The sequence below is a fragment of the Oncorhynchus mykiss genome, chromosome 5, assembly GCF_057628025.1.
Source record: "Oncorhynchus mykiss isolate SJ-2025 chromosome 5, ASM5762802v1, whole genome shotgun sequence".
Lineage (NCBI taxonomy): Eukaryota > Metazoa > Chordata > Actinopteri > Salmoniformes > Salmonidae > Oncorhynchus > Oncorhynchus mykiss.
Window position 1 is genome coordinate 24207329 of NC_143026.1, and position 27722 is coordinate 24235050.

The 27722-nt window shown below is 40.7% G+C and overlaps 2 protein-coding genes and 1 long non-coding RNA gene across 9 annotated transcripts; 2 read left to right on the plus strand and 1 right to left on the minus strand.

The window, feature by feature from the left end:
- Positions 1–5941: 5941 nt before the first annotated feature.
- On the minus strand, positions 5942–10209 carry LOC110523469 (uncharacterized). 2 transcript variants are annotated; one of them, XR_016495930.1, is made up of 3 exons: positions 10119–10209; positions 6969–7134; positions 5942–6581 (listed from the first exon to the last, which is right to left on the minus strand). It is a non-coding gene; the product is annotated as an uncharacterized LOC110523469 (long non-coding RNA). The 2 variants fall into 2 exon arrangements; XR_002473451.3 differs by lacking the exon at positions 10119–10209 and having other exon boundaries at positions 6969–9827.
- A 306-nt stretch (positions 10210–10515) lies between these two features.
- LOC110523468 (uncharacterized) lies at positions 10516–16261 on the plus strand. The gene is made up of 3 exons (XM_021602173.3): positions 10516–11171; positions 12333–12476; positions 12695–16261. Exons 1-3 carry the CDS (start codon positions 11169–11171, stop codon positions 12923–12925), a joined length of 378 nt encoding a protein of 125 aa, XP_021457848.2. The 5' UTR covers positions 10516–11168; the 3' UTR covers positions 12926–16261.
- A 4565-nt stretch (positions 16262–20826) lies between these two features.
- Positions 20827–26811, plus strand: stard4 (StAR related lipid transfer domain containing 4). 6 transcript variants are annotated; one of them, XM_021602177.3, is made up of 7 exons: positions 20827–20966; positions 21256–21367; positions 21598–21647; positions 21920–22046; positions 23723–23837; positions 24813–24936; positions 25805–26811. In XM_021602177.3, exons 2-7 carry the CDS (start codon positions 21263–21265, stop codon positions 25815–25817), a joined length of 534 nt encoding a protein of 177 aa, XP_021457852.1. In that variant the 5' UTR covers positions 20827–20966; positions 21256–21262; the 3' UTR covers positions 25818–26811. The 6 variants fall into 6 exon arrangements, with proteins under 6 accessions (XP_021457852.1, XP_021457849.1, XP_090090367.1 ...); XM_090234240.1 differs by having other exon boundaries at positions 20850–20966; positions 21243–21367; XM_021602174.3 differs by lacking the exon at positions 25805–26811 and having other exon boundaries at positions 24813–25203.
- The last annotated feature ends 911 nt before the right edge of the window (positions 26812–27722 follow it).

Here is a 27722-nt window from a genome sequence, read left to right on the forward strand (position 1 = left end):
ATGCAGCGAGCGGTCGGTTTAAAATACTAGCACACAGCTCAGACACCCATGCATACCCCACAAGACATGCCACCAGAGGTCTCTTCACAGTCCCCCAGTCCAGAACAGACTATGGAAGTCACACAGTACTACATAGAGTCATGACTAAATGGAACTCTATTCCACATCAAGTAACTGATGCAAGCAGTAAAGTTAGACTTATAAGTCAAATAAAAATACACCTCATGGAACAGCGGGGACTGTGAACGGACACACACAATAACATACGCACTATACACACACACATGGATTTTGTTGTAGAGATGTGGTAGTTGAGTAGTGGCCTGAGGGCACACAGTGTGTTTTGAAATGTGTTAATTATTTATAACTGCCTTCATTTTGCTGGACCCCTCTGCAGCAGCTAATGGGGAGTCGTAATAAATACAAAAGGCCAGTTGAAAGTAGGCTCAGCAAAGTATCCCACTCAGAAACCAGATCATAGACATTGCATTACTTAAATTTATTGTTTTATTCATACAAATCTATGGGGTGATAAGAGCCAAAGCAAAGTAGCTGTTACTGAAAGTATAACACTCAAGGATAACGTTCTTAAAAGAAAAAGCATGGAAAATATATAAGACATGAAATTGTATTTTAGTCACACCAACTGACAACTGTTGCAATCGCCATATCAACAGAGTTGATTGAAATTTGTTTAGTGCAGCCAATACAAACAAAAAGAGACAAAAAAAAAAAACAAATAATCCTCGAGAGCCTTACGTTCGGGAGCCGACAGAGAGTATAGTCTACCCCGGGGGGGAGTGGTTCCCGGAAGGAGATCAATACTACAATCATACGACCGGTGTGGAGGAAGAGAGGTGGCCCTGGACCGACTGAACACCGTGCGCAGATCGTGATATTCCTCCGGCACCCCTGTCAAATCACCAGGCTCCTCCTGTGAAGAAGAGACAGAGGAAACAGGAGGGATAGCAGACATTAAACATTTCACATGACAAGAGACGTTCCAGGAGAGGATAGAATTACTAGACCAATTAATGGAAGGATTATGACAAACTAGCCAGGGATGGCCCAAAACAACAGGTGTAAAAGGTGAACGAAAAATTAAAAAAGAAATGGTTTCGCTATGATTACCAGAAACAGTGAGGGTTAAAGGTAGCGTCTCACGCTGAATCCTGGGGAGAGGACTACCATCCAGGGCGAACAAGGCCGTGGACTCCCTTAACTGTCTGAGAGGAATGTCATGTTCCCGAGCCCAGGTCTCGTCCATAAAACAGCCCTCCGCCCCAGAGTCTATTAAGGCACTGCAGGAAGCTGACGAACCGGTCCAGCGTAGATGGACCGACAAGGTAGTGCAGGATCTTGAAGGAGAGACAGGATTAGTAGCGCACACCAGTAGCCCTCCGCTTATTGATGAGCTCTGGCTTTTACTGGACATGAAGTGACAAAATGACCAGCAGAACCGCAATAGAGACAGAGGCGGTTGGTGATTCTCCGTTCCCTCTCCTTAGTCGAGATGCGGATACCTCCCAGCTGCATAGGCTCAGCTCCCGAGCCGGCAGAGGAAGATGGTAGTGATGCGGAGAGGGGGGCAACGGAAAACGCGAGCTCCTTTCCACGTGCTCGGTGACGAAGATCAACGTGTCGCTCAATGCGAATAGCGAGTTCAATCAAGGAATCCACGCTGGAAGGAACCTCCCGGGAGAGAATCTCATCCTTTACCTCTGCGCGGAGACCCTCCAGAAGACGAGCGAGCAAAGCCGGCTCGTTCCAGCCACTGGAGGCAGCAAGAGTGCGAAACTCAATAGAGTAGTCTGTTATGGATCGATTGCCTTGACATAGGGAAGACAGGGCCCTGGAAGCCTCCTCCCCAAAAACAGATCGATCAAAAACCCGTATCATCTCCTCCTTAAAGTCCTGATACTGGTTAGTACACTCAGCCCTTGCCTCCCAGATTGCCGTGCCCCACTCACGAGCCCGTCCAGTAAGGAGAGATATGACGTAGGCGACACGAGCAGTGCTCCTGGCGTAAGTGTTGGGCTGGAGAGAAAACACAATATCACACTGGGTGAGGAACGAGCGGCATTCAGTGGGCTCCCCAGAGTAACACGGCGGGTTATTGATTCTGGGCTCCGGAGATTCGAAAGCCCTGGAAGTGGCCGGTGGATCGAGGCGGAGATGGTGAACCTGTTCTGTGAGGTTGGAGACTTGGGTGGCCAGGGTCTCAACGGCATGTCGAGCAGCAGACAATTCCTGCTCGTGTCTGCCTAGCATCGCTCCCTGGATCTCGACGGCTGAGTGGAGAGGATCCGAAGTCGCTGGGTCCATTCTTGGTCGGATTCTTCTGTCAGGGGTGTGAATGAGGACCCAAAAGCGAATTAACAAACAGAGTTTCTTTAATGATGAACACACGTGGGCTCAGATGGACAGGTAGATTCCGACAGGACAGGACAAGGTTGCAGCAAACACGATGATAGTCTGGTTCAGGCATGAGACACACAAACAAGAATCCGACAAAGACAGGAGCAGAAACAGAGAGAGATATAGGGACCTAATCAGAGGGAAAAAGGGAACAGGTGGGAAAAGGGGTGAATGAGGTAGTCAGAGAAGACAAGGAACAGCTGGGGGAAAGAGGGACAGAAACGGTAACCTAGTACGACCAGCAGAGGGAGACAGGGTGAAAGGAAAGGACAGAAAGACACAACATGACAATACATGACAGTATTAACATGTTGAATGCAGCGAGCGGTCGGTTTAAAATACTAGCACACAGCTCAGACACCCATGCATACCCCACAAGACATGCCACCAGAGGTCTCTTCACAGTCCCCCAGTCCAGAACAGACTATGGAAGTCACACAGTACTACATAGAGTCATGACTAAATGGAACTCTATTCCACATCAAGTAACTGATGCAAGCAGTAAAGTTAGACTTATAAGTCAAATAAAAATACACCTCATGGAACAGCGGGGACTGTGAACGGACACACACAATAACATACGCACTATACACACACACATGGATTTTGTTGTAGAGATGTGGTAGTTGAGTAGTGGCCTGAGGGCACACAGTGTGTTTTGAAATGTGTTAATTATTTATAACTGCCTTCATTTTGCTGGACCCCTCTGCAGCAGCTAATGGGGAGTCGTAATAAATACAAAAGGCCAGTTGAAAGTAGGCTCAGCAAAGTATCCCACTCAGAAACCAGATCATAGACATTGCATTACTTAAATTTATTGTTTTATTCATACAAATCTATGGGGTGATAAGAGCCAAAGCAAAGTAGCTGTTACTGAAAGTATAACACTCAAGGATAACGTTCTTAAAAGAAAAAGCATGGAAAATATATAAGACATGAAATTGTATTTTAGTCACACCAACTGACAACTGTTGCAATCGCCATATCAACAGAGTTGATTGAAATTTGTTTAGTGCAGCCAATACAAACAAAAAGAGACAAAAAAAAAAAACAAATAATCCTCGAGAGCCTTACGTTCGGGAGCCGACAGAGAGTATAGTCTACCCCGGGGGGGAGTGGTTCCCGGAAGGAGATCAATACTACAATCATACGACCGGTGTGGAGGAAGAGAGGTGGCCCTGGACCGACTGAACACCGTGCGCAGATCGTGATATTCCTCCGGCACCCCTGTCAAATCACCAGGCTCCTCCTGTGAAGAAGAGACAGAGGAAACAGGAGGGATAGCAGACATTAAACATTTCACATGACAAGAGACGTTCCAGGAGAGGATAGAATTACTAGACCAATTAATGGAAGGATTATGACAAACTAGCCAGGGATGGCCCAAAACAACAGGTGTAAAAGGTGAACGAAAAATTAAAAAAGAAATGGTTTCGCTATGATTACCAGAAACAGTGAGGGTTAAAGGTAGCGTCTCACGCTGAATCCTGGGGAGAGGACTACCATCCAGGGCGAACAAGGCCGTGGACTCCCTTAACTGTCTGAGAGGAATGTCATGTTCCCGAGCCCAGGTCTCGTCCATAAAACAGCCCTCCGCCCCAGAGTCTATTAAGGCACTGCAGGAAGCTGACGAACCGGTCCAGCGTAGATGGACCGACAAGGTAGTGCAGGATCTTGAAGGAGAGACAGGATTAGTAGCGCACACCAGTAGCCCTCCGCTTATTGATGAGCTCTGGCTTTTACTGGACATGAAGTGACAAAATGACCAGCAGAACCGCAATAGAGACAGAGGCGGTTGGTGATTCTCCGTTCCCTCTCCTTAGTCGAGATGCGGATACCTCCCAGCTGCATAGGCTCAGCTCCCGAGCCGGCAGAGGAAGATGGTAGTGATGCGGAGAGGGGGGCAACGGAAAACGCGAGCTCCTTTCCACGTGCTCGGTGACGAAGATCAACGTGTCGCTCAATGCGAATAGCGAGTTCAATCAAGGAATCCACGCTGGAAGGAACCTCCCGGGAGAGAATCTCATCCTTTACCTCTGCGCGGAGACCCTCCAGAAGACGAGCGAGCAAAGCCGGCTCGTTCCAGCCACTGGAGGCAGCAAGAGTGCGAAACTCAATAGAGTAGTCTGTTATGGATCGATTGCCTTGACATAGGGAAGACAGGGCCCTGGAAGCCTCCTCCCCAAAAACAGATCGATCAAAAACCCGTATCATCTCCTCCTTAAAGTCCTGATACTGGTTAGTACACTCAGCCCTTGCCTCCCAGATTGCCGTGCCCCACTCACGAGCCCGTCCAGTAAGGAGAGATATGACGTAGGCGACACGAGCAGTGCTCCTGGCGTAAGTGTTGGGCTGGAGAGAAAACACAATATCACACTGGGTGAGGAACGAGCGGCATTCAGTGGGCTCCCCAGAGTAACACGGCGGGTTATTGATTCTGGGCTCCGGAGATTCGAAAGCCCTGGAAGTGGCCGGTGGATCGAGGCGGAGATGGTGAACCTGTTCTGTGAGGTTGGAGACTTGGGTGGCCAGGGTCTCAACGGCATGTCGAGCAGCAGACAATTCCTGCTCGTGTCTGCCTAGCATCGCTCCCTGGATCTCGACGGCTGAGTGGAGAGGATCCGAAGTCGCTGGGTCCATTCTTGGTCGGATTCTTCTGTCAGGGGTGTGAATGAGGACCCAAAAGCGAATTAACAAACAGAGTTTCTTTAATGATGAACACACGTGGGCTCAGATGGACAGGTAGATTCCGACAGGACAGGACAAGGTTGCAGCAAACACGATGATAGTCTGGTTCAGGCATGAGACACACAAACAAGAATCCGACAAAGACAGGAGCAGAAACAGAGAGAGATATAGGGACCTAATCAGAGGGAAAAAGGGAACAGGTGGGAAAAGGGGTGAATGAGGTAGTCAGAGAAGACAAGGAACAGCTGGGGGAAAGAGGGACAGAAACGGTAACCTAGTACGACCAGCAGAGGGAGACAGGGTGAAAGGAAAGGACAGAAAGACACAACATGACAATACATGACAGTATTAACATGTTGAATGCAGCGAGCGGTCGGTTTAAAATACTAGCACACAGCTCAGACACCCATGCATACCCCACAAGACATGCCACCAGAGGTCTCTTCACAGTCCCCCAGTCCAGAACAGACTATGGAAGTCACACAGTACTACATAGAGTCATGACTAAATGGAACTCTATTCCACATCAAGTAACTGATGCAAGCAGTAAAGTTAGACTTATAAGTCAAATAAAAATACACCTCATGGAACAGCGGGGACTGTGAACGGACACACACAATAACATACGCACTATACACACACACATGGATTTTGTTGTAGAGATGTGGTAGTTGAGTAGTGGCCTGAGGGCACACAGTGTGTTTTGAAATGTGTTAATTATTTATAACTGCCTTCATTTTGCTGGACCCCTCTGCAGCAGCTAATGGGGAGTCGTAATAAATACAAAAGGCCAGTTGAAAGTAGGCTCAGCAAAGTATCCCACTCAGAAACCAGATCATAGACATTGCATTACTTAAATTTATTGTTTTATTCATACAAATCTATGGGGTGATAAGAGCCAAAGCAAAGTAGCTGTTACTGAAAGTATAACACTCAAGGATAACGTTCTTAAAAGAAAAAGCATGGAAAATATATAAGACATGAAATTGTATTTTAGTCACACCAACTGACAACTGTTGCAATCGCCATATCAACAGAGTTGATTGAAATTTGTTTAGTGCAGCCAATACAAACAAAAAGAGACAAAAAAAAAAAAAAAAAAAAAAAAAAAAAAAAAAGAGAAAAATAAAAGACAAAACCTCCATAAAAGCGTTCATTTTTGATGATCAAGGGCCTCTGTACATACTAGTGTAACCAGAACAGTATTGTCCTCACTAAAGTGACAGAGGAAGCTATTATCTAGACTATTGAGATTCAGCCACAGTGTGTGTCGTCAAGGTGAGGAGGTGTTGAAGGTGCCCCTCGGGGGTCAGCGGGAGGCGAAGGGAGATATGTCTTTGTGGGTGAACATGAAGGCGTCGCTCGGTTTTTGAAGTAACAGGAACTGCAAAGTCAGCCATCATACCGTAGATCACCGGGTGCGTCGCAGGTTCGAGGCATGCTCCACCTTCAACTCCTCCTGTAACACACAGGTCCTGTTGGAAACTTAGGGGTTAGTGGTTTAAGTGTAAGGGGCTAGGTGAGAGTAGGAGGTAATGGTTGTCCTCCCACACCAGACACCTCTTCTCAAACACTGGCTTATCATCACTCACCTCTGACACACCACCAGGTAAAAAAGGGGAACATTCCTAAGTGTGTGTGTATGTATGTATTTGGGACACGAGAGCTCACATGCACTTGGCCAGGTGCCTAAACAGGATATGTCATCACACAGGGAGGAAGATGGCAGGAGCAGTGTGTCACATGTTCCCCTTGTGTAGGCCAGGTTACTGTAAAAGCACTGTGACAACTGCTGATTTAAAAAGAAAAAGGCCAAATATAGACTTTTGATTGACTGATTGTATAAGTAGATGTCCACTTACCCGTCATGTGGGAAGTAGCAGTGCCAACACTGCCAAGTGGCTGGGATGTCCTCCACTGAGTCCACTGTCCTCTCTACCCCAAACAACTCCACCATCTGCACCCCAGCTCCCTATGACCAGTTTGACGCATTGGCCCACCAGACTAATCACAGTTGGGTGGAAGTGTCTGGAAATTAAATCAAAACAACTGAGAGCACATAGAACAGTGAACACACTTACCTAGCACAAAAAAAAAAGAGTAGGGCAGAGTGACTAAAACAACTGACACATGGAGGTTGAGATGAGTGTGTCCTGGCAAAAAAAATCTGGCAGCTGCTTCTGATTAAATTCAATTTTCACAGAGCAGCTTGTTGCAATTTCGATGAGGCTCTCTTGTTCAGATATGAGTAAGTGGACTGGAGGCAGGGCATGAAAGGGATAACGAATCCAGTTGTTTGTGTCATCCGTTTCGGAAAAGTTCCTGCATAATTGTGCATCCACCTCAGGTGCTTCGCTATATCACATTTGACATTGTCCGTAAGCTTGAGTTCATTTGCACACAAAAAAAGAAAAGACCTGTGTTGTCCTTGTTAATGCAGACAGAGAAGAGCTCCAACTTCTTAATCATAGCCACAATTTTGTCCCTACATTGAATATAGTTGCGGGGAGTCCCTGTAATCCTAGATTCAGAAAAAAAAATTATCACCCAGATAGGCCAGTCGTGCGTGATGACGAGTTTCTCACAAGCAGTCAGACAAGTGAAAATTATGGTCAGTAAAGAAAACTTTAAGCTCATCTCTAAAAAAAAGTGTCAATAATTTGCCACTTGATAACCAGCACACATTGTACATTGTAAAAGCATTATATGGTCGCTGCCCATATCATTGCATAGTGCAGAAAATACACAAGAGTTCAGGGGCTGTCACGCCCTGACCTGAGTATTCTTTGTTTTCTTTATATATGACGAGAATGATGTGTGTTTTGTCTCATCTAGGGTTTTTGTACTGTCTAGGGATTTTGTAGGTTTATGGGGTTGTTTACCATCTAGGTGTTTATGTAGGTCTATGGTTGCCTAGATTGGTTCTCAATTAGAGGCAGGTGTTTATCGTTGTCTCTGATTGGGAACCATATTTAGGCAGCCATCTTCTTTGGGTATTTGGTGGGTTATTGTCTATGTTATGTTGCACGTTAGCACATTGTTTCATTAGCAGTCACGTTCGTCTTATCGTTTTGTTGAAGTTTTCTTCCTGTTCTTCCTGCAATAAAGAAGAATGTATTCTAACCACGCTGCGCTTTGGTCTACTCCATGCGACGATTGTGACAGGGGTCTTGCTTTAGCAAAGTGAACCATTTTCACTGTAGTGTCCAAAACGTCTTTCAAGCTGTCAGACATTCCCTTGGCAGCAAGAGCCTCTCGGTGGATGATGCAATGTACCCAAGTGGCGTCGTGAGCAACTGCTTGCACATGCGTTACCACGCCACTACGTCTCCCTGTAAAGGCTTTTGCGCCATTAGTACAGATACCAACATGAGCAGCAGCTGCGTTTGGCTACATTTGAACCGTTAGTGGAATTCCTGCGAGAGAGTAATGGTTAATGTGATTGGATGTTAATTATTTGACTAGGCTACCTGTATTTGACATTGTGTGGTTATTTCACTGAACACCAGCAGGTATATCTCACTGGTCATCCCCAAAGCCAACACCTCCTTTGGCTGCCTTTCCTTTCAGTTCTCTGCTGCCAATGACTGGAACGAATTTCAAAAATCGCTGAAGCTGGAGACATATTTCCCTCACTAACTTTAAACATCAGCTATCTGAGCAGCTAACCGATCGCTGCAGCTGTACATAGGCCACCTGTAAATAGTAATCTACCTACCTTGTTTCCATACTGTTTTTATTTACTTTTCTGCTCTTTTGCACACCAGTATTTCTACTTGCATATCATCTGCACATCTATCACTCCAGTGTTAATTTGCTCAATTGTAATTACTTCGCTACTATGGCCTATTTATTGCCTTACCTCCTCACGCCATTTGCACACAATGTATATAGACTTTTTCTATTGTGTTATTGACTGTACGCTTGTTTATTCCATGTGTAACTCTGTGTTGTTGATTGTGTCGCACTGCTTTGCTTTATCTTGGCCAGGTTCCAGTTGTAAATGAGAACTTGTTCAACTAGCCTACCTGGTAAAGGTGAAATTTAAAAATACATTTAAAAAATATGGTTTAATTTTATTAAGGGCAGTGAAACTAAGCTACTCAGGCGAGAAAAAAACCTCACCCAAATGTATAGCCCTGTTGGAAAATATAAATGGACTGTTTGAAAATGTGAAGCAAAAAAGTTTTAAAAAAAATAATTAAAAGTGTATTTTTTATTTGGGTACCCCTGTTTGGGAATACCTGCTCTAGTATATACGAAGCCATACCATGCAAGGCAATGAATGGCAGTGCCTGCCTGTACATGTGTAGTGTCACCGTCAACCAAACCAGCGTCAATCTCATGCAGTGGTGCAGGTGTAGTAGTGGCCATATGCAATATGCCCACCTATTGCTCTACAGATATACTCACGAACTACCATTGAGAATGATTGAACAATTGAACGATCCATTGTACTTCCTTAAATCTCTGCCATTATTAGGTGGAGGGAATTACCACCTACATATACCATTGTTATATAAATATTCATACACATAGCTCATATAAACAAAGACATTCCGTAGTAAGAACACATACACCCAGCCATAAGACTGACCCCCTCTTCCTTATATAAACACACATCTCATCTCCCTCTAACTGGCCGGTCCCAAGAGCAAAGCACTTTTGCTGTGCACCAATGGGGCCCGCTCTGGCTAGAGCAAGGCCCGCCTCCAACCCTCCGACCAGTCAAGAAGACCGAAACGACAAGACTCCACCTACTTTATTCTATGTATAAAAATGTATGTAACCATTGTATAGGTCTCTTTTTCACCTGGCTCCTTGCCGAGTTATGTGAACTAGGTCCGTGCACGTAAAACTGCGGGACAAGATATCTCTGACTCATTAAAACTGTCTTTCGTTACAACTGAAATCCACTCTGTCCAGCGTCCGTGATTTGGTCTCAACTCTCCAGTATTTGAACACTAACAGAATACAGAGTAAACAATTGTTGATCATTAATTCATACTCACCTGATGGCAGAGAAAGGGTCATGGTCAAAACTCGGCATGTCAAGCCGTGTTAGTTGGGGCTGGATAGTCTTGAACGATCTTTGTAACCTACCATAGACAGACATGCATACATACACAAGCACACTCACCTGTTTGGTATGATAGCTAGCTAGTTTTAGCTCAATGCTTGTTGGCTTTTAATATAATCTCCCTGTCTTGTCTGTAAAGCCACCAATAATTGAAGGCAGCTAACTAACAAACGTAAATTATTGGTGACTTTAATTTATAACTAACCTGCGAAAGATAGCTAGCTGGATATGTTCAGGTAATATCAGTAACACAGCCTTTACTTTGAAAACAACTAGCGACGTAATCATGTTGCAGCCCCTCCTCTCTATGCCCACACCATCTCTGTTCAATCTTGTGAACGAATGAATTACTGCGGTCGAAATGATTATCCGTCTTGGTTGTATAAATTCGGAAATTGATTGAACGAACAGTACACGGATGACATTTGAACAAAGAAATATAAAACGATCATGAGAATATATCATGGGTAGCCATGGAAAAAGTCATTTATCAATTAACCTTGCCATTTACACTATAACGTGTAAACGTTAACGTGAGTATAATAACTGTATAATAGATTAGAATATAATAACTGTTCCCTGAGATTCTTTCAAGCTGCAATAGAACATTTATGCAAAGTCAACCAGGGAGGAAGGTTACCCTCCTCTTCCTTCTACGATACGGCAGACTGCAAAAAGAACGTTGTAAACATAATGTGCAGAATAGTTCACTATCACGAACGAGGTGGAGTGAGTAATTCCACATTCACATGCTAGTCCTTACTAGGTAACTCGGAAATGTCCAAATGACTAGATGGTTGAAGTACACGTGCCGTCAACCAGTTAGCAAGTCGTAAATTTCCGAGTTCCAACTAGCACTTGAACGCGACATAAATTCAGAAAGTCTTCACGCTCTCTCCCAACTAAAATAGTTTCTACTGGATTTTGCACCGACTCGGATAAATTATTTATTCTCGGGATAACAATAAGATCGTGCAGAAACATGGTAAGCTGTTAATCCAAAGTAAATCAAGAAAATGGAATTGTTTTGTGTGACATTCAAAAACGATTTATTATAATTTGGAATTTAACTTCAGATGCACGGGCTACTTCCACTTTCCTTTTGCCTATGTTGACGGAATAATGTTCTATGACATTACTTTTGAGACTAGGGAGGATTCATATAGAGCCTAGTCTATATGTTATGATAATACAGAATACTTTGTAAACACCATTGACAAGTGGTTAATTAAATGCGTATTTGAAACGCTGCTTTGTTTGAGCATTCACATTGGGTGCATCTCAATAGCTAAAAGTGGGTTCCTCTGCTCGTCCCTCTCCATTCGCCTGTAGTCTAGTGATTTCAAAGAACATGACAAACAGGTAAGATTAAATTCCACATGCTATGTCGGGATTTATTTTACAGGTTAGTTTTCAGATATTGCGCAGATGAGACGGAGAGAGGAAGACAGTATACTTTGAGAGATACCCCAGCATATCCTTGCCTAGCTGGAGGTCGTTGACACATTTTATTGCACCTACAGGATAACAATTTAACATACACCTGAAATATGAATAGGCCTATCATAAGATTTACTTACTGTAAATCAAAAGACAACATATTGTAAAATAGATATTCATTTGAGTTTTCGGAACAACACGGTTCAATCAAATGTGGAATTGATTTGACAAATACATTATATTTGAAAGGGTATCATTTATCTTCATATTTTGTTGAATAAAAACATCCATGAATACCACCCCATGTATTATTTTGCTGTAGCCAACAATTACAAAAAAAATATACATTCCTTGACAGCTGCTTGGTTTACAGTTCTTCCTTTTTAGAGTGCTACATTTCAGCCTTGACCTCAGGGTGAAGTTGCCCTTATAAATGCTGATCTGGGGCCAGTTTAATGGTTAAGGTTAGGATTGGGGGAGGGGGAACTGATCCTAGATCTGTACCTAGGGGAAACTTCACCCTGTAGTGAAACACATTCTACCTCTTCCTCTGGCTAAAAAAGAGAATCTCTAGGGATTTTTGTTTCATATTTTATATTATATTTGTTAGATATTCTGTTGGGTTTATCAACATTAAATCAACACCAGCGCTTTGACAGAACTGTAGGAAAATATTTGTATTTAATTCACGTGCCATCTCTCTCAGCCTGACAAGAACAGTCGGCTGCGTCAGGTTCAGGAAGAGGCGGAGGAGGTGAAGGTCATCATGATGGACAACATGGAGAAGACCGAGGAACGCAAGGCGAAACTGCAGGACCTTGACAAAAGGGCTGAGGAACTGAAGTTCAAAGTGAGACTGGGATTGCTTTTTAATTATTAATACACACACACACACCATTTTTATTCTGATCCAATTCAGATGCATCACTTTTTAATATAAAAGCTGTTCAGACCTCACTCTGGCCAAGCCTTCCACAACCGGAGGTCCTTTTTGGTGTTCAAGATAGACAGTGGTGTTTTATCAGAACGGTGAATTGACTTTAGTGCTTGATTGGTTTGTTTGTTTAGAGCAAGTCCTTCCACAAGACCTCAATGAAGGTGAAGGAGCAGAAGAAATGTGACAACATCAAGGCCAAATGGAAGCTCATTGCTGTTGTTGCAGCCTCGGCCATAATTGTCATTCTAGTAGCTACCTTCATGTTGGTCAACAGATCAAGCCCTGAAAACACACATGATATAGGCAGTATCCCAATGAACGAAGGAGGCATTACACCAACAACCATTGGGCCTGGGAAGTAGGCTATAGCCTAGAATCAATAGGGCTGAAGAGGAAACAAATAGTGGGCACTACTTGAAGTATACTAATATCGGTGAAAGGTATTTTCTAGCTTCTGTTGTTGATACTTTACTTGTCCTTGTACACCCATTGGAGACTACTACAGATCAATCAGGGAAGATAAATAACTTATTAGGTGCATAACTTGTTAAAGATTTGCATTATTCAGAATCTTGTTGGGATTACCAATTATCTGTAAAATATTACATCTGATAATATTGAAATCAGAAAAGGTAAGACATTAGGGGTGATGAGATAGGAAATAGATCAAATCTTTCAACAGCATTTATAATGCATTACTGTACATCTTGGGATACATAACTAAGGTTAACCTGAATATAAAATAGTTGTATTTTGTAGTGTATTTGAAAATACCATCTTTTCAAATACTCGTGGCAATAATTTCCTTTGATATTCAAATACAGGTCTCAGAAAAAAATTCTGTATTTTGAATACGTCTTTCAGAAAATACTGCAGAGAAATAGCTATTTTTTGAAGAAAAATATTTTATGGTTGCCAAATATTTTAGGAAAAACCAAAAACTACAACAGTTGCGTTGAAATATAATGACCATAAGCACATGGTTTGGAGGGCTCCTAGATATGAATCTTAATATAGCCTAGAATTAAATAAATGAAGGACATGGAATCCCCTCAACATTAGAGTAGACCACTTTTGCAGCTTAAAAATGACCAACAAATATACAGTATTTTCATAATGATTGAGACAAGGTAATACAGTAACACTTGACATCAAGTTCTTATACATGTGTAGTAATTTTGTGACAATAGCGACATTGTTGTTACATAGGACCTTGGAAATTGCTTTATAATTGCACAATGGAGTTATTACACGAGTGGAATAAGGACAGTCATTATTCCTTGTGTACATGAGTTAAAAATGCAGCTGATTGCTATGCAATTAAAATGCAATTACCAATTATGTAACATGCTAATAAAATGTTTAAGTTTTATTACCCAGGCACAAGAACAGTTGTTAAGTGGAATGCTAATGGTTACAAAATATGGCTATTAAGTGTCAAAAGGAAACTAAATATCTCAAAACTTAAATAACTATAGCCAAAATCATGTTAGTTTGTATTCTGAGTAAACTGTCTCTTTAAATATGTTATAGTGTGTGTTTGAAACAACACTTACCCACAGATGGACAAAGAGTTAAGTTGTTTTTGCTAAGCATCCAACTTGCTGTTTGCAGATGGCTTTGAATTTCTCTGCAGTAATTTCAGGTGTCATAAAATTAATTGCAACTTTCTACCTTTTCAGTGGCATGTTGAGTCAGTCGAACGTCAACTGATTTATACTTATCTTTACAAAATATCATTGGTTTGACTTGATTATGTACTCCTATGGCAATGGATTTTACAGAATGTTCAGATATAAAATGTGTTGTGTATATCAAATATGACTGTCAAATAGAATGGTATAGTATAGGAGATTGTGTGCGAGCACTATTCATTATTTATATCTTCAACATGCAGTTGCAGATAAAGTTTGTTAGTTGAAAGCAGACAATCCAATAGTTTCTTAAAAAGTAGCCACTTCCTGAGATCGGTATTGAAAAATAAAAACAAGGTACTTGCTTTATCAGTTGCGTATTGAAATGGTTTTAGAAAATAGTCATTTTTTGGAGATCTGTATTCAAATACTTTGTCACCTCCAAAGTAACTATTTGTTCCCCCTTAAATGGTTACCTTCCACAAAGCATAGTTAAAACTAAAGTTATCCCAGATCTGAACCTGAATAACCTCACATTTTCAATGACACCATTCATTTCCCAAAGATATAACCAGACAAAAATGTGTTTATATTTTACTGAAGGTACACCACCATTTACTCTGTCATTCTTGAAGGACTAGTTGATAGACGTCACGTGTTGACAAAACAAGGCATTACATTGTCAAGAACAGGATTTAACTGACAATATAATTCAATTTTTAGAAATGAGTGTAACGTCCCTCAATGCTGAAGAACTGATTGATAGTCACATTAAATAGGCAATAGCCAAAATGCCCTTGCTTGCTAAATAACTGACGTTTGTAGTGTAAACACAATGGGATTGTTTTTGACAATGACACCTGTTCAACCCTTTTATAAACAGTCAACAGGAACTCCCCAATAGCCAGCTGTGTCTAGTTCATTGACCAGTTGAATGGACATTGAGTCAAAAATATGTTTTGTTATCTTGCAATTGCATTATTGATTTATTTTATCCAGTAAATTAAAGTAGATTTTTTTTTTAAGTACATTAACCCTGATTGCTCATTATTTCAACATGATTGGCTGGCAATTACCAATAGGCTATTTTGTCTAAGTGATTTGAATGTATCAACCTTACTGCATTCCAAAGGGGAAATAATCTCCTTTCCCTCATCACAACTCTGCCAGATGGTTTAGAATGTTTAAATTCCCTTAATACATACTTTGACTCTCCCCTTTCAACCTATCCAATCATTTGAAAAAAGTCAAGGACAAACTAAATATAACGTTTTTAAATGGAATTCAGCCTAAATCACATGGCATTGGTTTTGCATGCCAGTTTACCCCGGTGAAGGGATTTTGCACTTGATTCAAAAACCTGCATCTCCAGGAGTGACATCGAAAGACAACTGTTCCACCCAATGAGATGTAGTAACCGTAAATGACTGAACGGGGTGCTCGTTTGAAGAAACTGTGCATCCAGGGGCGTCATTTCAGCAAAACAATTAAGCTCATTTACTGCATTTCTACACAATTTAAAAACTAAAACAAAGACATTATCACCTTGTTTCTGTAGTTTCATTCACATCAATAGGAGACTTGCCTAAGCATCAGTGTAATGGGTGCATGTCCGTGGCAGTGAAGTCAGAGGCGCAGGAAAACAAACTTGGTATAAACGGCGTCGTTTAATAAATGCTAATAAAACTCCAAAAACCAAAATAATAAGTGGGTACAAAACCCGTCACACATCGACACATGACTTGCACATAACATACAATAATACATCTCCGACAAGGACATGAGGGGGGAACAGAGGGTTAAATACACATGTAATTGATGGGATTGGAACCAGGTGTGAAGGAAGACAAGACAAAACCAATGGAAAATGGACCAGTGATGGCAGAAGGTCGGTGACGTCGACAGCCGAACACCGCCTGAACAAGGAGAGGGACCGACTTCGGTGGAAGTCGTGACAATCAGACAGTTACCATATAATATTCACTCTGAAATAAGTATGCCTAAAATAGAAGAAAGTCTCTACAAGCCAGAATGTCGAATAAAATGATATTTACAAGTACTTTACCGGTTGTCTGTGCCTTTGATCCTTTTGACGGTAGGAGGTGGAAATAGGGTATCCACAGTAAAGTGTTTCCCCGACTTTTTAGTAAATTCTGTCTCTTGTATTTTCAATCTCCCAAGTCATTGCAGGTGATGCACAATATGTTAACAGTAGCATAATGTAAAGGAATGTAATCTGCTATAAGTATTTGAAATCTACCTGCTGATTGCATGGGCCAACTTTCAGTCTGTAGTTCGGTAGGCTCAGCCATATTGTGCAAGTGTTTGTCACAGTGCGAATTGCAAACCAATAAACAGACCAGCGTACTGAAGGTCGGGTTGATAACACTTCCCTGTGGATATTTTGTCTCTGATTACCTCCGAAATGGGGACAAATCAGCTGACATGTAAAGTGAATTGAAATGAAACATTCTGACTGTTCGACAATGCTGCGCTATATGTTGGAGAGGTAAGTATTTCACTCTCTGGGTTCTAAAATAGGCTAATAGGTGACTCAATATTCCACAAACTCATGACATTAAATAATTAACTAGCTCAGCACCGGGATTAAAACGGTTTGATTTGACTAAACTAGCAGTTACCCTACCTACTCAAAGCCATCTACTACAGCCATTTTACCTCTGCACTGCTTGGAGAAAAAGTAATGCTGTTTCGATAAGATATCCATAAAGCCAGTCCGCCCGCCGGCATACAAACAGCCTTCCCTCCCGCTCCCAGGCATCTACATGGTCCTAAAGTCAGTCCTTTTATATCGCTAAACTGCATTTGCCTTCGGGATTGGAATTATTTTATAATAAACGCAACATGCAACAATTAACGGTTCTGAGTTACAGTTCATATAAGGAAATCAATCAATTGAAATGAATTCATTAGCCCTAATCTATGGATTTTATGACTGGGCACAGGCCCAGCCAATCAAAATTCGTTTTTCTCTACAAAAAGAGAGAAATAATATTCTACAATGTAGAAAATAGTAAACAATAAAGAAAAACCCTTGTTCCAAACTTCTTCCATTTCAGAATGATGGAGGCCACTGTGTTCTTGGGGACCTTCAATGCTGCAAAAAATGCTTTGATACCTTCCCCAGATCTGTGCCTCGACACAATCCTGTCTTGGAGCTCTACCGAAAATTCATATGACCTCATGGCTTCGTTTTGGCCCTGACATGCACTGTCAACTGTAGACAGGTGTGTGCATTTCCAAAACATGTTCAATCAATTGCATTTACCACAGGTGGACACCAAGTTGTAGAAACATGTCAAGGATGATCAATGGAAACAGGATGCACCTGAGCTCAATTTCGAGTCTCATAAGCAAAAATGTCTGAATACTTACGTAAATTAGGTATTTCTGTTTGTTTTTTTATACACTACCGTTCAAAAGTTTGGGGTCACTTAGAAATGTCCTTGTTTTTGAAAGAAAGGCACATTTAGTCCATTAAAATAACATCACATTTATCAGATTTAATGTTGTAAATTACTATTGTAGCTGCAAACGGGATGATTTTTAATGTAATATCTACAGTGCATTTACCAAATTATATTTTGAAAGAGGGAGCAAAATATTTTAAGCATATGTTTTCTTTTCGGTCTCCTCTATTTCTCCTATATTTCTTTTCGGTCTCCTCTATTTCTCCTATATTTCTTTTCAGTCTCCTTTATTTCTACTGAATGTAATTCAGGATTTCTTTCCTAGTAATAATAATAATAAGGGAAATTTAACAAATGTACAGAAAGACCAGTGTGAAGGCCAACTTACAGAAGAGGAACTTTTTGAGGCAATTTAATATTTTCAGTCTTTAAAAACACTAGGACTTGATGGTATACCTGTAGAGTTATATCATACCTTTTTTTGATGTACTCAAAGATCCATTATTAGCATGTTTTAATTACTCCTTTAAAAATGGTAGACTTTCAGGTACTCAACAATAAGGTCTGATTTCATTACTACTAAAACAGAATCCAGGTGGTAAGTATAAAGATCCAGTCAATTTAAAAAACTGGAGGCCTCTTACACTTCAATGTTGTGATTTGAAAATCCTGGCGAAATGCATAGCACGTAGAATAAAAAAGGTTTTACCAGATATTGTTCATTATCTCATTGGAGATAATATACGACAATTACTTGAAACAATTGAACATTGTGAAGCATCAAAGATACCAGGCCTGGTCTTCATAGCAGATTTTGAGAAGGTGTTTGATAAAGTATGACTAGAATTTATATTTAAATGCTTGGATTACTTTAATTTCAGTGAATCTCTTATACAATGGCTTAAAGTTATGTACAGCAACCTCAGATGTAATATTGTAAATAATGGTTGCTTTTCAGAAAGTATTGAGCTTTTAAGAGGAGTAAAACAAGGCTGTCCATTGTCTCTATATCTATTTATTATGGCCATTGAAATGCTAGCTATTAAAATGAGATCCAACAGGAACATCGAGGGGTTAGAAATCCAGGGGATAAAAACAAAAGTGTCAATGTATGCTGATGACTCTGGATCCCTGCACAGTCTCATTGAAGATATTGATCACTTTTCTAGCCTCTCTGGACTAAAACCTAATTATGACATATTACGTATTGGATTGTTAAAAGACACAGTGTTTACACTACCTTGTAGTTTACTAATAAAATGGGCCGATTGTGAAGTAGACATACTTGGTATTCAGATCTCAAATCATATAAATGAAGTTACCACAATCAATTTCAATAGAAAGTTTGCAAAAATAGATAAGATTCTGCAACCATGGAGAGGTCAATACATGTCTATTTATGGAGAAATCACATTGATTAACTCTTTGATCGTATCACAGTTTACTTACTTACTAATGGCACGCCTACTCCAGAGGACTCGTTTTTTTGTAATCAAATGAGCAAAAAATAATTTGTTTTATTTGGAATGCTAAAATTAAATGTGCCTATTCATATTGTGAATATGAGTTTGTGGGGATACAATTATTAAATATTAAAGCTTTAAACCTCTCACTAAAAGTATCACTCACACATCAATTATATTTGAACCCAAAATGGTTCTCCAGTAGATTATTCAGAAAGGGTCATCCATTGTTCAAAAATGGCCTTTTTGCCTTTATACAGATTACAACTTCTCATTTCCAACTAATTGAAAATGAAATTTTGTTGAAAGTATCTTCCTTTTTTAAACAAGCCATATAAAGCTGGTTACAATTTCAGTTTTATCCTCCAGAAATGATAGAACAAACATTACAACAAATGTTATGGTTAAACTCAAATATACTGATTAATAAAAAAACATTCTTTATGAATTTATTTTTATTGTATTATATTTATTAATGATATTATGAATACAATCGGTGAAGTTATGTCAAATGTGCAGCTATCGAAAATATATGGGAACGTTTGCTCAATCCAACTTTATAACCAACTGATTGGAGCATTAACACAATAATGGAGGAGGCAAGTGAAAAAAGGAGAAGGTGGGGAATTTATTTGCCTGCCATATATTAACGATACAAATTGGCTGAAAGGTATTGGCATAAATAGAAATACATATACCAGTTTTATTTGAGGACAGAAATGTTGACAGCTGCGCCATACAGGTTGCAAAATAAATGAGAAGATATTTTTGATATACCGATTCCATGGCACATGGTTTATGAACTGGTCCAAAAAACAACACTTGATTCAAATCACAACATTAATTTAAAATGTACCTTACAAATAGCGGTGTTGGGTGATTTGGAAAGCCATAGTCAGTCAATAAATAATATAATTATACTCGTAGGAAAGTTTTTCATCTTTAGCTCTCAATCTGTGGATACTATACGATTAGAAAGGTTAAAAATGTATGTAAAACATCACAGCACAATTGAAAAATATATGGCACATGGAAACCAAACGAGGGTGGTCTATGGTGATAGGTGGGATGGGCTGAGAGTGGCTGAGGGGTGGGATTAAAGAGTTTCTGTCATGTATTATTGTTATATGATTGCTTTATATAAAAGTACCATGAATGTAAAATGTGTATACAAAATGTATATGTAAAATGTATATGTAAAATGTATATGTAAAATGTATATGTATATTTAAAATATATGTAGCAGAAAAGCTGTAAAAAAACAACAACAATATATGTGTCCTCCGAAGAGGGGTGGTGGTGCATGGGTTAATAATTTTTTATTTTTTTTTAAATTAAAAAATTTAAAAAAATGTTTGGCAAAGCCTCTCCTTGGTGCAATCCAGAATCCTTGCGACTAAACCCTAAACCTTAACCCTTACCCTTACCTTAACCATGACCATAAACCTTACCTAACCCTGACCTTAATCCTAACCTTAACCCTTACCTTAACCATTTTCAATTTCAACTTGTCCCATAGATAGCGTAGACCATTGACCAGTACATAGCATCAGCAATCCAGGGTTTATACACATCACTGGTTCCACCTGTGTCGTTTAACACATTAGCTTTCAAAAGGAGCGCACCTATTCATGCAGGTTCATATAAACTCTCCACCCTCTCCTACTGCACCCACTCGATGGTCCGATATACAGTAACGCATCTGACCAATAGGAACACGGAAAATATCAAACACAGGAAACGACTACACTTCTGATTGGGTGATAGAGGAGCTCTCGCATACAGGGACAGAATTTTCGCTCACCGTTTGCAGATGTGTTTACTATAAATACATGAAAACTGAACCACTATCGTAAATTGCAACACCATTCAAAGGTAAGGACTATTCGGTGAAATACCTTATGTGAGCTGAACGATAATTGTCTGATTTAACTGTGCGGTATTGGGGTGTCAGATTTCAACAAAATGAACCGGCTTCTAAAGGGTCGGGCAAACTGTGCGGCTGTTTTCTCTTTTGAAATGAGCATATCAGTTAAAAAGCGTACAATATTCTGGTAATTGAGCTGTGCTAAATAAGCCATGAATATAGATTTGCTCATAATTGCTATATTTAATTGTTTCATAATATACAATGCGAATTGATGTTTGAAGTTGTTTTGAAAAGGATCAAAATGGGAACCTTGCAAGAACCCAGTGCTTTGACAGCCAGACTGCAGAACACTCTCATGTCTTACCATAGCCTGGATGAGAATGAGTGGAGGGTAGCCAAGAAATCGGTGGGTGATACAGTATTTTCACAGTCTATTTAATCACCTCCTATACTGTAGGCTCAAAAGTTGATTGGAAACGATGTTTACCACACACCATATACTGTCTTCACCCACTTACACTTTCAATTCCTCCTAAGCTCATTTTGTTTGTGCAAAACTGCGCTGGCACCAGACTGTTTCTTCTGCGTCTATGGGGTTTCCACTATCTTGATGTTTTTTGTAATCTTACATTGTAGAAAGATGTCACGGTATGGAGAAAGTCATCAGAGGAGTTTCATGGCTATCTGTAAGTATGGGCCTTCTTTCAGTAATGACCCTGGGCATGAAATCACAAATATCATGCCTATATTTTGTGTTTTAGCCATATTGCAGTCAATGCATTCCCTTTTATTGATGAAAAAGGAACCCACTGGCCACATACATAAATTAAATGTCTATTCCACGTTGGTTCAACATAATTTAATTGAAATGACGTGGAAACAAGGTTGATTCAACCATTGTGCACCCAGTGGGAAGGTTTATTTGTCTGATCTGATGTGTGATGGTTTTATCTTGCAGGTATAAATCCCAGGGTATGGTCGACGATAACCCCAATAGAATAGTGGATTACATACGCCCTGGGCCTTATCGATTAGACTGGGATAGTTTGATGACAGCAATGGACATAATAGAAAACCTTGATCAGGTAAACCCATCATCCCTTAAGTGTTCTTTGATTACGTGATCAAATGACAAAAGTACAGTGGGGCAAAAAAGTATTTAGTCAGCCACCAATTGTGCAAGTTCTCCCACTTAAAAAGGCGAGAGAGGCCTGTAATTTTCATCATAGGTACACTTCAACTATGACAGACAAAATGAGAGAAAAAAAATCCAGAAAATCACATTGTAGGATTTTTAATGAATTTATTTGCAAATTATGGTGGTAAGTAAGTAAGTATAAGTATTTGGTCAATAACAAAAGTTTATCTCAATACTTTGTTATATACCCTTTGTTGGCAATGACAGAGGTCAAACGTTTTCTGTAAGTCTTCACAAGGTTTTCACACACTGTTGCTGGTATTTTGGCCCATTCCTTCATGCAGATCTCCTCTAGAGCAATGATGTTTTGGGGGTGTTGCTGGGCAACAAGGACTTTCAACTCCCTCCAAAGATTTTCTTTGGGGTTGAGATCTGGAGACTGGCTAGGCCACTCCAGGACCTTGAAATGCTTCTTACGAAGCCACTCCTTCGTTGCCTGGGCGGTGTGTTTGGGATCATTGTCATGCTGAAAGACCCAGCCACGTTTCATCTTCAATGCCCTTGCTGATAGAAGGAGGTTTTCACTCAATCTCACGATACATGGCCCCATTCATCCTTTCCTTTACACGGATCAGTCGTCCTGGTACCTTTGCAGAAAAACAGCCCCAAAGCATCATGTTTCCACCCCCATGCTTCACAGTACGTATGGTGTTCTTTGGCTCCAACTCAGCATTCTTTGTCCTCCAAACACGACGAGTTGAGTTTTTACCAAAAAGTTATATTTTGGTTTCATCTGACCATATGACATTCTCCCAATCTTCTTCTGGATCATCCAAATGCTCTCTAGCAAACTTCAGACGGGCCTGGACATGTACTGGCTTAAGCAGGGGGACACGTCTGGCACTGCAGGATTTGAGTCCCTGGCGATTTCTTCAAACCAAGCTGCTTACCTATTGCAGATTCAGTCTTCCCAGCCTGGTGCAGGTCTACAATTTTGTTTCTGGTGTCCTTTGACAGCTCTTTGGTCTTGGCCATAGTGGAGTTTGGAGTGTGACTGTTTTGAGGTTGTGGACAGGTGTCTTTTATACTGATAACAAGTTCAAACAGGTGCCATTAATACAGGTAACGAGTGGAGGAAGAAGAGGAGCCTCTTAAAGAAGAAGTTACAGGTCTGTGAGAGAAATCTTGCTTGTTTGTAGCTGACCAAATACTCATTTTCCACCATATTTTACAAATAAATTCATAAAAAATCCTACAATGAGATTTTCTGGATTTCTTTTCTTCTCATTTTGTCTGTCATAGTTGAAGTGTACCTATGATGAAAATTACAGGCCTCTCCCATCTTTTTAAGTGGGAGAACTTGCACAATTGGTGGCTGACTAAATACTTTTTTGCCCCACTGTATCTTATTTCTCTCTTGAAGATACATGCAGACTGCACAGAGGTTTTTTTGTGTTATTCCTATTTTACCACACTTAAGTAGACCCACTGCCCTAAATATTAGTCAATTTGTCAGAATAATGATATTCCATCTTCTTATTAGGTTATATAAAAGAGCTTTGTCACAGTTAGCATGTTATCCCAAATGAATCAATGGCTAAGTTTATCTCTGTCTGTCTGCAGGGCTGTTGTGTGATGAGGTACACAACTGCAGGCCAGCTGTGGAACATCATAGCTCCCAGAGAGTTTATTGATTTCTCCTACACCACAGACTACCAGGATGGACTATTGTCCTGCGGTGAGTAGCAATGTGCAGTGATGGAACCACAAGGGAAGGTAGCATAATGAATACAAATGTGTTGTGTGTAAGACGTCTGGAGTTCACTGCTTTCTTCTAACTATAGTATTAGTATCTAACTAAAATGCTGAATCCCAAACAGCCTCACAGGTTTGATATTTAAAGATTGTGATCCAGGAAATGTTTTCTGTGTAATAACTCTGTGTAGGTGTGTAATATCTCTGTGTCTGCGACTCTGTCTATGTGTGTAATAGTTCTGTGTAGGTGTGTAATAGTTATCTGTAGGTGTGTAATATCTCTGTGTCTGTGTGTAATAGCTCTGTGTCTGCGACTCTGTCTATGTGTGTAATAGTTCTGTGTAGGTGTGTAATAGCTCTGTGTAGGTGTGTAATAGCTCTGTGTCTGCGACTCTGTCTATGTGTGTAATAGTTCTGTGTAGGTGTGTAATAGTTCTGTGTAGGTGTGTAATAGCTCTATGTCTGTGACTCTGTCTGTGTGTAATAGTTCTGTGTAGGTGTGTAATAGTTATCTGTAGGTGTGTAATATCTCTGTGTCTGTGTGTAATAGCTCTGTGTCTGCGACTCTGTCTATGTGTGTAATAGTTCTGTGTAGGTGTGTAATAGCTCTGTGTCTGCGACTCTGTCTATGTGTGTAATAGTTCTGTGTAGGTGTGTAATAGTTCTGTGTAGGTGTGTAATATCTCTGTGTCTGTGACTCTGTCTGTTTCTGTGTGTAATAGTTCTGTGTCTGTGTGTAATAGCTCTGTGTCTGTGTAGGTGTTTCCTTTTCTGTTCAATTTCCAAAAGTAGTGTTTAACTGAAACATTTAAATTGTTCTAAACTTTAGGGAGTCAATTTTTTTATCTTTCCTTTCCACAAGGTCTATATGCAGGGTCAACTTATTTTAGGGAGACCCGGAAGACCACTCCAGGAAGCTGTCTGACCACAGATTTTGTCTGTCTCCACTATCCACCAGGTATCAGTGTGGAGCATGAGGAGCAGCATCAGAGTTATGTCCGGGGCTTCAACCACCCATGTGGCTGGTTCTGTGTGCCCACCCCAGATAGCACCACCACCCCAGCCCAGAGCCTCCTGACAGGGTACATTCAGACAGACCTCCGGGGTATGATCCCCCAGTCTGCCGTGGACACAGCCATGGCCAGCACCCTCATCAACTTCTACACTGACCTGCGCAGGGCTCTGAAGAAGGCCTAACCAGTACTAGCCCGGTTGCCAGATTGGTTTATGCTTTAGCCAACTCTGTCGTATTTGTTGTTATACTGAATGCATGGGATGGCAAGGGAAGTAAGAGGAGTTGGCTAAAACACGTTCAAATCTGGCGACTAGGCTAAACCAGTACATCCTAACAGCACTCCTTTTTTAATACACCAGTCGATTGATCAGTCAGTCTATACTCCACCCTCATAGAGGGCTATAGAGATCCAACTCCAATTCACACCAACTCAGGGCAGGATCCAGTTTAGGTTGAAACAGGGTAGGAGTTAAAGGACATGGTCTGACCTGGTCTGCTGCTCACTGGACTTTGGAGTTGTGACTTGTTATTTGTTTGCTCTTTAAATCATTATATAATACTGAAAATTGCTACGGGATTAAGGTATTACACAAACACTGAAGCACTTGATCAAAGTCGATGTTTGCCTTTTTTGTTGATCTCTTTTGCTGATTTCGGACAAACATCGAACATACCCAACAGATTAAATCGTTGGGGGTAGATAGATAAAAAAATATAGGTAGACAGACAGCCAATACAATCAATGCAATGTTGCTTTTAGTTGAAGTTACACGTGAAAGTGTTTGCAGGACTATACATTGGAATTTGACTGGTGTGTCACGCCCTGATCTGTTTCACCTGTCCTTGTGCTTGTCTCCACCCCCCTCCAGGTGTCACCCATCTTCGCTATTATCCCTGTGTATTTATACCTGTGTTCTCTGTCTGTTTGTTGCCAGTTGGTCTTGTTAGTTCAAGTTTATCAGCGGTTTTCCTGGCAGCGCCTATCGTTTCCCAGCCTCTCTTTCCTCGTCATCCTGGTTTTTGACCTTTGCCTGTCCTGACCCTTTACCCGCCCGTCTGACCTCTCTGCCTGACCCTGAGCCTGCCTGCCGTCCTGTACCTTTGCTCCACCTCTGGATTACTGAACTCTGCCTGTCCCTGACCCTGAGTCCGCCTGCCGTCCTGTACCTTTGCCTTACCCTGGATCTTCGACCCCTGCCTGCCTTGACCTGTCTTTGCCTGCCCCTATTGCTACAATAAACATGGTTACTTCAACAGTCTGCATCTGGGTCTTACCTTGATCCATGATATGGTGCTAATATAAATTGTTGATGTCCATCAAATGTCTTCAACGATAGCTACCGATAACAGTATCCAGCCAGACATGCATCTATCTGTTTATGTTTTTATAATAATGATTAACTGTAACTCTTTGGACTATAATAGTAGATATCAGACACTGATTTGACATTCATCCCAAATATTCCTCGGTGAGAAAATAACAAATGTCACTGCCAGACAAAATCCATGATAAAAAGAACTACAACAATATGAGTAGGAAAGCATGGTACTGTACACTAAAAGCCTCATGTAAAAGAGTTTGCGAAACCTTTTTGAATTATTTTATAACCAGCTCAATATCAAGTACAGCATATTATGTACACTAGATTGATGCATTCTTTCCAATTTCATGTGTGTTTTTATTTGTATCCCTTCTTGCCTTTTGTATTGTTCTGTAATGTAACAGAAGGAAGAAATTGGATGCCACACGTACCTTTTTTGATCCTTCACACTTCTCCCTATTGTTCCTTGCCTTAGGACTAAATGAACATGAGAAGAGAACTTAACAATTCTATACTGAACCAAAATATAAAAGCAACATACAACAATTTCTAAGATTTTACTGAGTTACAGTTCATATAAGGAAATTAGTCAATTGAAATAAATTCATTAGGCCCTAATCTATGGATGTTTTACTGTTGTTTTATTTCTTTACTTTACTTACTTACTTACCTATTGTTCACCTAATACCTTTTTTGCACTTTTGGTTAGAGCCTGTAAGTAAGCATTTCGCTGTAAGGTCTACACCTGTACACCTGTTGTAAGGTCTGGGCCTGTACACCTGTTGTATACGGCGCACGTGACAAATAAACTTTGATTTGATTTGATGGGCCATGGGTGAGCCTGGGAGAGCATAGGCCCACCCACTTTGGAGCCAGGCTCACCCACTGGGGAATCAGAATTAGTTTTTCCCCACAAAAGGGCTTTATTACAGACACAGTTTCATCAGCTGTCCTGTTGGCTGGTCTCAGACGATCCTGCAGGTGAAGAAGCCAGATATGGAAGTCCTGGGCTGGCGAGGTTACACTTGGTCTGCGGTTGTGAGGCCAATTGGGCGTACTCCCAAATTCTCTAAAATGATGTTGGAGGTGGCTTATGGTAGAGAAATGAACATTTAATTCTCTGGCAACAGCTCTGGTGGACATTCAGCATGTAAGAGACATCTGTGGCATTGTGTTGTGTGACAAAACTGCACATTTTTGAGTGGCCTTTTATTGTCCCCAGCATAAGGTGCACCTGTGTAATGATCATGCTGTTTAATCAGCTTCTTCATATGCCACACTTGTCATGTGGATGTATTATATTGGCCAAGGAGAAATGCTCACTAAGGGATTTAAACCAATTTTGACACAAGATTTGAGAGAAATAAGCTTTTTGTGTGTCTGTAAAATTTCGGGGATCTTTTATTTCAGCTCATGAAACATGAACCAACACTTTAAATGTTGCGTTTATATTTTTGTTCAGTATATTTTCTAAGTTTGATAAACAAAAACAAAAAACTAAAATTAAAGATATTCTTTATAGGACAAGCAG

Excerpts from the sequence above, each read along its gene's own strand:
- LOC110523468 (XM_021602173.3), top strand. Across the intron at positions 12,477-12,694 it reads CTGAGGAACTGAAGTTCAAA|AGCAAGTCCTTCCACAAGAC; the intron begins GTGAGACTGGGA and ends TTGTTTGTTTAG.
- stard4 (XM_021602174.3), top strand. The coding sequence starts at position 21,263 with ATGGGAACCTTGCAAGAACCCAGTGCTTTGACAGCCAGACTGCAGAAC. Across the intron at positions 21,648-21,919 it reads GAGGAGTTTCATGGCTATCT|GTATAAATCCCAGGGTATGG; the intron begins GTAAGTATGGGC and ends TTTATCTTGCAG. Across the intron at positions 23,838-24,812 it reads GGATGGACTATTGTCCTGCG|GTATCAGTGTGGAGCATGAG; the intron begins GTGAGTAGCAAT and ends ACTATCCACCAG.